This window comes from Balaenoptera physalus (genome assembly GCF_965194825.1).
Source record: "Balaenoptera physalus genome assembly, chromosome: 5".
Classification (NCBI taxonomy): domain Eukaryota; kingdom Metazoa; phylum Chordata; class Mammalia; order Artiodactyla; family Balaenopteridae; genus Balaenoptera; species Balaenoptera physalus.
The window spans coordinates 107,043,388-107,056,349 of NC_138884.1; the positions used below are offsets into that span (position 1 = coordinate 107,043,388).

At 39.6% G+C, this 12,962-nt stretch overlaps 1 protein-coding gene across 3 annotated transcripts in view; it reads left to right on the top strand.

Annotated features, from left to right (window-relative positions):
* Positions 1 to 12,962, top strand: part of TAPT1 (transmembrane anterior posterior transformation 1) — a 62,964-nt gene that overhangs the window by 19,315 nt on the left and 30,687 nt on the right. For all 3 annotated transcript variants that reach the window (XM_082462418.1, XM_082462419.1, XM_082462417.1), the window contains exon 3: positions 6,967 to 7,085. In XM_082462418.1, coding sequence (XP_082318544.1) covers positions 6,967 to 7,085 — 119 coding nt within the window. The remainder of the gene's footprint in view (positions 1 to 6,966; positions 7,086 to 12,962) is intronic.

A 12,962-nucleotide genomic window follows, 5' to 3' on the forward strand; every position in this document is an offset into this window, starting at 1 on the left:
TAGGGCAACCAGCCAAAGACTTCAGGCCTCCATCCCATTCACTGATGTGTTTAAAAGACAATTGTGATCTTGGCACTGTGGGGCTATATTTATCTTTTTGGATCAGTAACTTATTTCTGTCACATTAGCTTTGGAGACAGTCTAAACTCTTTCTCTTCCTCTCTCTTTCCACTGTGCTGTATCAGGCCCCTGTGATGTCTCCCTTAGACTAGTATTCTCCTTCTTAAGTGTTCCTGCTGCAGTGCTGCTGGTCACTCCCTAAAAAAAGAAGATTTGAGCCTAGACGGTGTGTGACTGTAGCCTGCAGCAGCTGCTAAGACCTCGCAAATGTGCCATAGGGTCCTGAGGGCACACCCAGCCTTGTACATCACAGCCCTGTTGGTCCTTGCAAAATACCAGGTAATGGCCCCTGCCTCAAGGGTTGTTGTAAGGACTAAGTAAGTTGATACAGGTCAAGTGCTTAGAATATTACAATATTCAACAATGATTAAAAATAAGAGAAGTAGGAAAATCTCAAGATCTTTCCATGTGCAGTCTTTCTACAGATTAAAATCTTCAATATATTTATTTACCTCCGAAGAAATTTATTCCTTGTGTTAAATATGTCAGGTATAAGTTGATTGTTATGAAGCCTTTTATCAAAATTACTTTGTTTTCCGTACGCACATGCGTTTATGTGACTTTGCCTGTCATAAAAGTACTTGGCTCCTTGTAATCCCTTTGTTTACCATCTCCTAGAGTGTAGACTTCCCAGGGGTATGAACTTTTGAATTTAGATGAATAAAAATTATTTTATTATAGGGATGACCTTGAAGCAGTAATTGCTTTCAAAGTCAGTCATTTGTAAACTTCCTTATTGATAACCCATTCTCCTTGACATCCTTTTAATTGATCCCCGCATGTGAGTTTGTTGAGAACTTCCAGAACACAGGATAAAGATTTGTGCCCCTTAGTGGTTAACTGAGCTGATTCCTGACCCTCTCATCTGATGATTACATTCTGGCCACACAGCCTCCCTCTCACGTTGCGCCTGAGCACGCTCTTGTCTTTGCTTGAAATGCTGTTCCTCCTTTCTGTGCCTGGCGGCAGCTAGTGCCCATCTTGTCTCCTGGTGGGAGATCTTTGCTAACTCCGTTCCTCCCTCCCCCGGGTGCCCATCCCGAGTTCACCCCCCCGCCCCCAGCTCGCTGCTCAGACCTGATCTCAGCGCATCCAGAGCACATCCTTCGTCCGGCCCTTGCTCTGCAGTCTGTGTCCCGCTCACTAGATTTCGATTCCTTGGGGAAGATGTCCTTCCTAAATGACCTTTTAACCCCCACGTAGAACTAAGCAGGACGCGGGTTCTGCTCTTACAGGAGTAGACCCAGAGCTTTATAAACAGACCAGGGGAAGGAAAGAAAACACCCTTCCTGCTTTACTACTGCTTCCCAACTCCCACCCCAGAGCAGCCGCCCTCAGCTCTGGACACTACTTGGTGGTCATGGTGGAGGAGGTGGATTCAGAATTGCCGGAAGATGGTTTGTGCAACTCAAAGAGGCATATTCCAGAATCACTGTGCTTTAATTTTAGCCATAACATTTTATTTTTTGAAATTTCAAATGGCATTAAAAGGAAGGCAGGAGATTTTTGTCAAAAAAGGAAACATTTTTAAAAGGTTAAGAAACCTTGCTCCACTCTCCACAGAGAGAGGCTGGCATTTTATTTGTTTATTTCTTTTGAGGCTAGTATTTTTCATATGATTAAGAGCAATAGTATTAGGTTCAAAATGAGTGTGGTAAGAGCTGGTTGTGGAAATTTTCACTAGCGTGTGATGTTTTGTTGACCAGAAGTGTTACAGAATTGTTGTAGTTTTAACATTGATGTTCAGTTATTAAAAACTTCTGTTAAATCTTTTTTTTTTTAAACATATAAGGCCAAATCCAGTGGCGAGGTTGAGGCTGAGTGACAGGTGTCTTCAGTAGAAATAGTGCTTCAGTTTCAAAGCCATGTCTTCTGCAGACCTACTGGCCTTGCCTCTACTGCTCAGGAACTGGGCAAGCTCCCGAGTTTCACTGCAGAGTCGGGGCAGGGGCGGCGTGCTCGGGTTGGAGGTGAGGATGGATGGAGGCCCTCAGGCCCTGTGCACAGCACCTGGCCAGTGCCTGGCCGTATTGCCCAGTACCCGTAAAAGGCTTCTGAAGCCCTTCCACACAAGATCTCCCGCCAGACAGAAAGACCAGGGAACATTAGAGCATGCAGTACATGTTTCGTTAAGAGAGAGAAGGAGGAACAAATCAAAGACTGAGCTAGCTCTGGAAAGTTTTCACACAAAACTTTCTGTAGCATTTTGTCTTCCATCCCCTGGAAAATAACATGGAATGGAAAAGAGGTACAAGCCAAAAACTCCAGTGTGGGGTTTGTTCTTGAAGTTTCTTCATTATGCTTCGGTTTTCTGCATTCTGTTATTCATGTAATGGCCAGTTCAAAGAGATGACATATTTATAAGGCCTCCCCCACCCCGCCCCCCGTAAAGGTGAGATGCAGCTAAAGTAAGATACCGCCTTCTTCAAGATGGATAAAGTGAGGCGGGGCTGGAGCAGCAGTAGCAGAGGAGGAGAGAAATGGGGAAATGGGGTGAGAGAGCAACAAGGGTCCAGTGCGCAAGGCACGACTATCAACTGATAGGACGGATGTTCACCCGTGATTTAAAGAGGCGTGTTCCAGAAGCATGGTGCTTCTTTGATTTTAGCCATAACATTGTATTTATTTTGAAATTTCAAGTGGCATTTAAAGGAGATTTTTGTGTTTCTCAAAAGGGAAACAGAGGGTGGCATATGACACCAATTTCATTGCTTTATAGTCACACCTATTATATTTCAGGGCAGATTTCATTAGCTGTTTCTTAAGACTGCTTGAAAGCTTTGTGGTTATTTGGTCCAAATGAAGAGGAAATAGTACTTGCCTATTTTATCAAGATGCCATACAAATTAACTGAAGGTGTGAAAGTACACATTATTCTTGTTAATAATATATACTCAAACCTTTTAATTTTATTAAGATAACTTTCAAATTTTAATTTTATTAAGATAATTTTCAAAGCTAGCAGTAAATCTATTTATGTGAAATGTTTATGCCTTTTGTAAATTTGATTCATTAAATGCCTTTTATTTCTGCATTTTTTTATGACACTAGGCAAATTGGCAAAAGACAAGTTAGCACAAAGAAAATTGCGTTAACTCCTGTGCCTAGCAAAAATAGGGAGTAAGATCTTTTTGCTGTGCTTAAACTGCTTCAAAGAGAACATGTAGGGCCTTGAGGCAGACAGACCTAGGCGTGAAGGCCAGTTCCTTCACTCTGACCCACAGCCTTGGGCAGGTGTTCAGCCGCCAGAGCTGTGGTTTCCTCGTGTGCTGAGCAGGGATGAAAATCACTAGCTCAAGAGCTGATGGGGGATTAAGTAGTCAGCACTCAGCACTCGCCTGGAGGACGGAGGACACAGGGGTCCCTCTTGGCACATCTCCTTCAGACTCCTGGATCACCAGGTAAATTAAATGAGATGCCCTCCAGCGCCCAGTAGGGCGCCAGGCTCATACTCAGCCCAGCAGGGGTTTCTTTACCTCCCTCAAGGATGAATGTTTTCAGGATTACATCTTGTTTACTTTTTTAGGAAGTTTTCTCATTTTTATTTGTAAAGAATTTAAGAGAATGCTGTGCTTTGTGAAAAAAGTTAACACCTGAACAGTAGATAGAGGAGTTGGGTCACTTTTCCATGTTTCTAAACCCTGAAAGGCATCTCTACTGCTTCACTTGTATATTGCATGTTCTCACATAGATGGATGCCTTCTTTCCGCCCAGTTGAAGTTTCTTTAGATCGCAGCCACTTGCTTTCCTTCCATTTTATTTTTTATTTTTTAAATTTTATTTATTTATTTATTTTTGGCTGCGTTGGGTCTTTGTTGCTGCGCGCGGGCTTCCTCTAGTTGCAGCGAGCGGGGGCTACTCCTCTTTGCGGTGCGCAGGCTTCTCATTGCGGTGGCTTCTCTTGTTGCGGAGCATGGGCTCTAGGCGCACGGGCTTCAGTAGTTGTGACACGCAGGCTCAGTAGTTGTGGCGCACGGGCTTAGTTGCTCTGCGGCATGTGGGCTCTTCCCAGACCAGGGCTCGAACTCGTGTCCCCTGCATTGGCAGGCGGATTCTTAACCACTGCGCCACCAGGGAAGTCCCTCCTTCCATTTTAATATTGAGATCTGTGGTATCAACAGCTCCAGGTGGTCTTTATGTGGTCAGCATACAGTGGGGGAAGATTTTTTTTTGCCCACTGAGTTTACTGGGCTGGTTTAGAATATGAAGGGGAGGATAAACAACAAGGTCCTACTGTATAGCACAGGGAACTATACTCAGTATCCTGTGATAAACCATAATGGAAAAGAATATGAAAAAAGAGGGCTTCCATGGTGGTGCAGTGGTTAAGAATCCGCCTGCCAATGCAGGGGACATGGGTTTGAGCCCTGGTCCGGGAAGATCCCACATGCCACGGAGCAACTAAGCCCGTGCGCCACAACTACTGAGCCTGCACTCTAGAGCCTGCGAGCCACAACTACTGAGCCCGCATGACGCAACTACTGAAGCCCACGTGCCTAGAGCCCATGCTCTGCAACAAGAGAAGCCACCACAATAAGAAGCCCATGTGCTGCAACGAAGAGTAGCCCCCGCTCACCACAACTAGAGAAAGCTGCACACAGGAACGAAGAACCAAAAGCAGCCCAAAATTAATTAATTAATTAATTAATTAATTAACCAAAAAAGAATATGAAAAAAGAATGTCTCTATGTGTATAACTGAGTCACTTTGCTGCACAGCAGAGATTGGCACAACATTGTACATCAACTCTACTTCAATAAAAAGAAAAATTGAAAAAAAAAGTGAAGGGGAAGGCCCGTTAGGCTTTTGTTACTGTTGTTTACCATGATACTAATACAGATTCCTCTAAGCCTAAGAAAGGTGACTGTTCTTTAAAAGAAAGTTTGATTCTTTAAGAGGCAGTTTTCGTCATGATTACTTTTCTCATCGGTGTTCTTGCTCATGCTTCTTCCTCCCCTGGAAAGCTTCCTTCCCCTGTTCCCACCCCTCCACCCCCGTCCAGTCTACCCTCTCCAGGTGTCAGTAGCCCTCATCTCAGATGTCATTAAGAGTCTCCTCTTCTATGGAGCTTTTTCTAAATCTCCCAAAGTTGGGTTGGCCATTCTTTCTCAGGGCTCCCCTGGTCCTTGTATACTTAGTGCTGTCATAGCAACCGTTACCTCTGCATTGACCTCCTTTATCTGCATGCTGGTGTCTCTATCTGTGAAAATGCGAATAAGCTTGCTGAGGGCAGGAACCCCGTCATGAGGTCCTGCCTGGCTCTGTGCCCGCCAGGCGGAGCGTCTTACTTGGCCCGTATTAACAGCTTAGTAGATGCTGATGCATGAGTGATGTGTTAATCCCCAGTGTAAGGTCACGAGAAGGACAGCCACTTACGCAGACACAGCAAAATACCTTCTGGGAATGTCAGGTTTCTGTCATTTTCTGCCTTTGGAGTGTAAACAACAGATCACCAGCAAACAGGGAAAGGATTCTTGGTGACAGGAGAGTAATAAGTAAGGACCACTAGCTTTAGGTGGACCTTGCTCAGTCTTTTATAGCACTCCTTTGTGTGTAAAACAAGGGGACAGTCACAGAACTGTGACTGTGCTGACGACAGGGTGACTGGCTCAGACCAACTACTAAGAAACCTGGCACATATATGTATACATACACATATATGTATGTGTATATATATATATATTTTTTTCTTTGAGACATTCTTGCAAAAAATTAATAAAATGTGTCCTTTCTTATAAAGATGTGTTAGTTTGCTAGGGTTGCAGTAACAAAGTACCATAAACTGGGTGTCTTAAACAACAGAAATTTGTTTTCTCACAGTTCTGGATGCTAAAAGTCCGGGATCAAAGTGTCAGCAGGGTTGGTTTCTTCTGAGGCCTCTCTCCTTGGCTTGTAGGTGGCTGTCTTCTCCCTGTGTCTTTGTTATTGTCTTCCCTTTGTGTCTTGTCTGTGTCCAAATTTCGTCTTCTTATAAGCATACCAGTCATATTGGATTAGGGCCCACCCTAATGACCTCATTTTAACTTAATTAACTCTCATCTCCAAATACAGTCACATTCTGAGGTACCAGGGGTTAGGCCTTCAACATCTGAATTTGGTGGGGAGGGATGCGATTCTGCCAGTAGCAGTGTGGATTTTAACTGCTTAATATATATACGTAGGACAGTTTATTGACTAAGAATACATCAAGTGCTGTGCGTGAGGGTGTATATATCATACCATGTTTGTGTGTCAGACATACAGAAAGTCACCACTCTTAAAATCGTGGAGTTTAGTAGCCTGGGTATGGCTACTTCTCTAAGCCATCAAAAGATTCTGTCCTCCTTATGTGGCAAGTATACAAGAAAGGGGGAAACATTACAGATATTAGCAGCTATTCCTCCAATTAAGAATAATGCCTTCTTTGTACAGCAAGTTAAAGTATACATGAAATTTTGTTAAAATTAGTAATCTCTTTACATAAGAGTAAGGATAGACTTTACAAGTTTTATCTGAAAGGTTTTCTATAATATCTCTAACGTTTGAGGAAGTACCCAGAAAGCTACATCAGATGCTGTGGTCAAGGGCAACTTGTGTTTTGAGTAATTGACTTGTGTAGGTGGTAAACCAAAGGCTCTGGAAGAAGAACTACAAACTTGCATTTTGAAAAGGGATTTTTCATTAGAATATGGCTTGTATACACAAGGAGAAGTACTAACTTGTTGTTCCCATAGATAAGTTATAAGAAATGAATTTCCTACAAAGTTTAGAAATTCCTTGATTGTTTGAAATTTTCATCTGTAATATTTTAAAGAATATTTATTTTACATTTTGTTTTTTATGTTCTTCTCTGCTTTTAAAATCCAGCTCATGGTTTTTGGAATCTTTCTGTGCCTGGATGCATTTCTGTATGTGTTCACCCTGCTTCCTTTAAGAGTTTTCCTGGCGCTGTTCAGGCTCTTCACACTGCCTTGCTATGGCTTAAGGTAAGTTTAAGATTATGAACTATTTTAAACATTTAAGTTATTTTTACTACTTGTAGTTGAGCTAAATAATCACTTGCATAGATTTTTTAGAATAGGGATAATCATTAAGTTTCTTTCACACTTTGGCCCTTAATGCATAAACTAATGCTGTTTATCTTTTTAATGAGTATTATATAATATACTTATATAATATTTGTACTTTTTATATGTACATTTTTTTTCCCCAAATGGTTTTGGACCAGAACTTTGCTTTGGCCAGTAAACAAATGTTAATAATGCAGGAGGCTGTGTAGAAGAATAGAAAAGGCCTAGCACTGAGAGTCAAGGACCAACCACATTGCCACTGTGCTAGCTCAGCCTGTACTTTTATTTTCTTCAAGTCCCTGGCCTCCTGGGCATCATCTGTAAAGTGAGGACCAGGTGCTAGGCTGGGAGGTGGGCGGCGGCTGGCATCAGACTCTCCTAGGGAGCACTTAATACAGGGTTCCTCCTCCATCTCATTTGAGAGTCTTTGTCTTCATGACCTAGCTGGCCTTAGTTACTGCTTACAGGTGAGACCCGCCCCCGACTCTGATTTGTGAGAGGGGAAAGCTTTTGAAGACCATTGTCCTGGTGGGAAGGATCAGACAGTCTGGCCCAGCATTGAGTAACTGATGAGTCATGAGCAACTACTAACTTCTCTAAGCTTGTGTCCCCATCAGTAAAAAGGGGATGTTTAGAGCCAGCATCTTTTACCACAAAGACTGAGAGATGTGAAAAGAATACCTGGTGTAGTGCCTGGTTCGTAGTAGACAGGAATAAATACTAGTTTCCTTCCTTCCTTCTCTTCCAAAACTAGGAACAGGAAGATGAAAATGTAAAGCTTATGTGAATCTTAATGCTTTTTTGGTCTTGAGGTTAGAAATTTGGATTTTACAGTTTTTTTCTCTGTGGTTACATCAACATGCCTCTGCTCTGTGTGGTCACTCTCTGTAACATTACAGTGTTCTTAGCATAGTTGCCCAATTTACATTTCTCACATGCCTCATGTTTCTAAATACGTTTCATTCCGAAAAAGTTACAAAATACTGAAATGGACAATAATATGTGAAACTTTATTTAACTATGAAGTAGGTGACTCTTCCATGGTATATTAAATATATGAATAATAACATTATCATCAGTAACCATGGAAACTGAGTTATAAAATTATTGATCAACATACAGAATTATATGTTGATTTTTTTTAAGACTAAAGTCATGGAAGAGTCTCTTTTAAAGTAATAAACGAGCATATACTTGATATCTAGTACTTACTGAATAACACATACAGTCCTTTTAAAGATGGCCTTAATCAGTCTTAATAAGGAAGAAATCCCTCCAGTGTAAATTGGAAGAATTTATCGATCATGATGATCATATTGTGATAAGAGTAAAAGCTCTTCTTTGCAAGATGGCATGGGGTAGATTATAAGAATTAAGATCACATCATTGTTATATGTGATACTTTATATTCTATAATCTTCCTCTCCTTCCAGAATGAAAGAATTATGTTACATATTTTATTAATTTCTTGTTAATCAAATGGGAGGATCTTTTTTAGGAATTTACTGTCAACTTTAAGATATTCAAGTACGTGCTTTATGCCTTTGGGAGAATTTTTAAGAAGACTTTATTCATATCAGCAAACCTTTTTTTTCAGACATTTGTAGCATGGTACTCCAATATTCAGAAAGCCTAACCTTGTATATTGTCACTATTCCTTTATCACTATTGGGAGCTCAGTAGAATCATGGTTATTTCAGTTACCTTTTCAGAAGACCAAGAAAAAAGTCTAAGACATTACTAAATGGAAGTCTTCATGTGTGATTGCATAACAAGAATAGACGCATGGAAAGTTGGATAAAGCCCAGGTGAGGCTACCTGACATAAAATAACTCATGTCTACACTATGAGCTAGATTACTTTTTAGTTATTCTTTGATCAGCAATGTGAGGCAAGTTCGTGCTCTAGCTGTCTTTAAGCGAATGGCTTTTAAAGACAGAGCATGTTCTCCGTGGCTATTGGCACGATGAGATATAGCATTAAAAGGATGTGTAACCTAAAATCAACAAGAGCCATCTTGCTGTTGCACAGGCATCTAAACTGTGTCCCTTGTCACTTGGGGAGCAAGGCACCAAAGTAGCATTAGAGAAGTCTTTCAGTGTTTGTTCTGAAAACTGGGAGAGGTGTTGCAGAGAGCTGGGAAGCCTTCATCCCTCTACTCCTCGTTGGCTTTAGTGTGAGTGGTCGATGGTCCCTGGAGCCAACCTTTTCTAGGTTTTTTTTTTTGGCATAAAAAGTAAAGATGATAACTTTTGTATATTACTTTAAAATACTTTTCAATCTAAATTAATTTGAATAACATTTTAAAACAGAATTCAAGTCCATTCTATTTTCAAGTTTTTATGGCCAAACTGACACTAGAGGTCAGCCCATCACACTACATTGAAGACTCCGCTAAGTTTTCCTGGGCAAACAGTTCTTGCTATTTCTGCAGTTTGGATCAACTGAAAAATTACATTTTATGCCATCACTAATAAATATGTGTATATATAACGTGAAGTGCAGTTAAAATGATATAACAGAACTTCAACACTTTAAATACTCTGTGAGTGTAGGCAGATTATACAGAATATGAAGATACTGCCTTCCTGTCTTAGTGCCTTAAGTATACGTTATCAGAATTAGCAAAACTGTTGTTAATATTAAGTCTAAGACCTTTCAAATATTTTAGGAATATAAAAATACATTTTATTTTTACAAAATTATTAATCAGCCAAGTTTTGTCTTCTTATAGCTTTTCTTCTAACATTCTCTACTTCCATTCAAGATTATTTGATTTGTCTTGCCTGTAGCTGTATCATGTCCCATCTTTTTAAGCAAACAAAAAGTGCTCTTTCCTTCAGTCTGACTTTATTTTTTCAAAGAGATAAGAAGAAATTAAAGAGACCAGCAAAGAGGTTGATTGTATTCTTTTTTCTGTTTTCTTTTTCTCACTCTCCTGTATTTTAGTTTTCTTTCTGTTAAAAAAAAAAGAAAGTTACTATTGATATCTTCCTAGTCTCTTAGTTGTTTGAAATTATTCCCAAAAAGCAGGGTGGGTGGGAAGGGATATTTGTCAAAGTAATCAAGATGCTGACATGAAAACAGCAACAGTTTGCAGGCTCTAGTGCTGTGGTTTCAGTGTCACACATCACAGCAGAGTACTATTATTGCCCTCTTTTCAGAAATGGGATTGGTGTTCTCACCTCCTCTACGTGCAGAGTTATATCTGGTACAGCATTTGTGAGAGGCTTCTGAAAGCTGACAGCCTCCCGGGTTTTCTGCTTTAGAATTGATTTTTTGAACCTATTTCTAAATCTTCTGCAAACTTGCCATGGGTTTTGGTTTGGGGATATTTGTCAGTACTGACAACTGAATAGACTTTCTGCCTTTCATTAAGCCTGAGGGCCAGGGTGAATCTGCAGCTCTTAAGAAACCAGTCTTTATCGTGATTGCTCCCCTGGTGGACATTTTGCCAGCTTTTGACCCTGTTAAAATATTTTTCATTTTGAGATGTTGGCAGGGTAATTTTCTTGACTCAGTAGTTGTGTGTGTGTTTTCTGCAAAGGGTGCACTGCTTGCATAAAAAGTTGACACCTGTCCTTAGTAATTTCAAGAATATTTAGGTGAAAACTATTGCTAATGAATTGGCAGTCTTGAAAAATCTTTGCCCTTAACTATTTTGTTGTAGACTAAAATAAAGAAATACATCCAGATTCTTTAAAAGCCAACTGATTTATGTCTGTCTTCCCTCTTTCTCAGGATAGTATAATTTTTTAAAAACATTTGAGAAACTTCTTGAATTAAGATAATTTTTTTAATGATGAGGACATGAAAATCAGAATTAAGTTTTGATTCATTATATGAAGTATCTTTGTTTCTTGGAAGAATGAAAGTATTTTGTTTTTTAGAAAAGTAGACTGCTCTATATTATGCTAAAGAGGTATCCAACATTATTTTTTCCAAATTTACTTATAGAATAAATAAATAATAACCAGTTGTATGTGTGTTTTTAATTTACCTGGCATTTTTTCTGAATTCTTTTTCCTCCTCCAACCTGTGGCTTCATTTTGTGTTGTAGAAGCCTCAGTCACATTTGAGTTAAAAGTTGAGGGAGATTGTAGAGAAAAGCAATACTATCTGGTGCCAGGAACTGATAGTTTTGAAAACTTTGCTAAAATATTTTAGACAGTAATAAGTGTAGAGTAGGTTTAAGTAATAAATGCTAGAGTATTTTTCTTTTACTATTGGGGCAAATAAAATATGTGCAAGTAAATTTTACTGATATCTCACCTTGGTTTTAGGCATAACTCTTACTTGAGGCTTTATGTACTTCTTTGGTTTTAAGAGGCAATGGTGTCTTTTTCTTTTGAGAATTTACCCCACAGAAAGCTCTCATCTCCCAAAGAATTATGAATTTCAAATGCTTGAGAGTTTCTTAACCCATTGGGTTTCCTCCGTATGCCTTACCTCCTCCAAGGTAGTTCTACCTAAAATTAACTGCACACATATGAACACACACACATATACATAATAGATTTTTCTCTTTTTAGATGTAAGCCTTATTTTTGGCCTGAGTGATTCATGCCACCCCTGTCGCGCAGGTAGGGAGAGCTCTTGGTAACTTCCTCTGGGGAAACAAGTACGTCTGTCATTTCCTCTTACCAGGGCTGGTCTACGTGGCTGATTTGTAGAGAGCAATATATTTGTTAGAGAGTCTTCCTAACCTCAGGTTTTATTGTCCCCTGTTTCCTCACCATGACGCTCTAAGTAGCGTAGCAACATTACAACCTTCTCTCTTTCTTTCTCTCTCGTAAATCAGACCGAAGGGAGGAGCACTTTCACTTCCTTTATAGAATGGAATGTGGTGTCACAGGGACTCCTTGTGGTGAGTAAACCCTGATTTTTCCTTCTATACTCTCGGCCAAATTGACATCAGTACAAACGAATACTGATTATAATGAAAAAATACAGACATAACCATTTGGAGATGGACACATACTGAAGAAAATGTGGTTCCCTGTCCTTACTTGGTCATAAAGCTTTGTCCACATTTGTGCAGGATTTCACCATGATCTCATCTAGCATAAGAAAATCACTTGATAAAATGATCTTTAATTATACATGTCGGACTAGACCTGACATCAAGTACTTCATTCCCAATGCCACATCAGTCAGCTGAGCCCTTCAATGTGAGCAGTTTTTTATTTTGCATCCTCCGAACACCAAACATAGCTTATAAAACCAGTGGTTTTTTCCTAGTATAGTTTGAAATTATTTTCAAAGCCCAAGGAACGCTTTAAGTCATTCAGTTTAAGCTTTTATAATTATTTTTCTACTGTCTGTCGCAAAAACTTAAGATTTAAAATTTTCAGTCTCCTAATTAAGGAAAACATCTTAATCTTAATACTTTATTCCAATTTACTCTAAAATTATAAAACGACTTCTCTTTCAGAAATGGAGACCATTTTTAATATTTCACGTTTTTTTCAATAGTGCTTGTATATCTTCATTCTTTCAGTTATACCACAAATAGCTAAAAATGTTAAAAGAGAAAGAGAGAAAAAAAGAAAGATCCAGTCTGCGTATTTTGTAATGAAGTAGCTCATGCTGACACCTTGGCATGTTTCAACACCAGTTTGAAAATTAACTAGGCAGGGCTTATCCCAGTTCTCTTAGTCATTTGTGTTGCCTCCTCTTCTTTCCTGATCTTTTTCTGTTCACTATCAGTTTTTACTTTAATTTTAGTTGGCATAGTACCTTCTGCTGAACAGGGTGCAGAAAAAGCCTACACCTGATCATCTGGGTTTACTA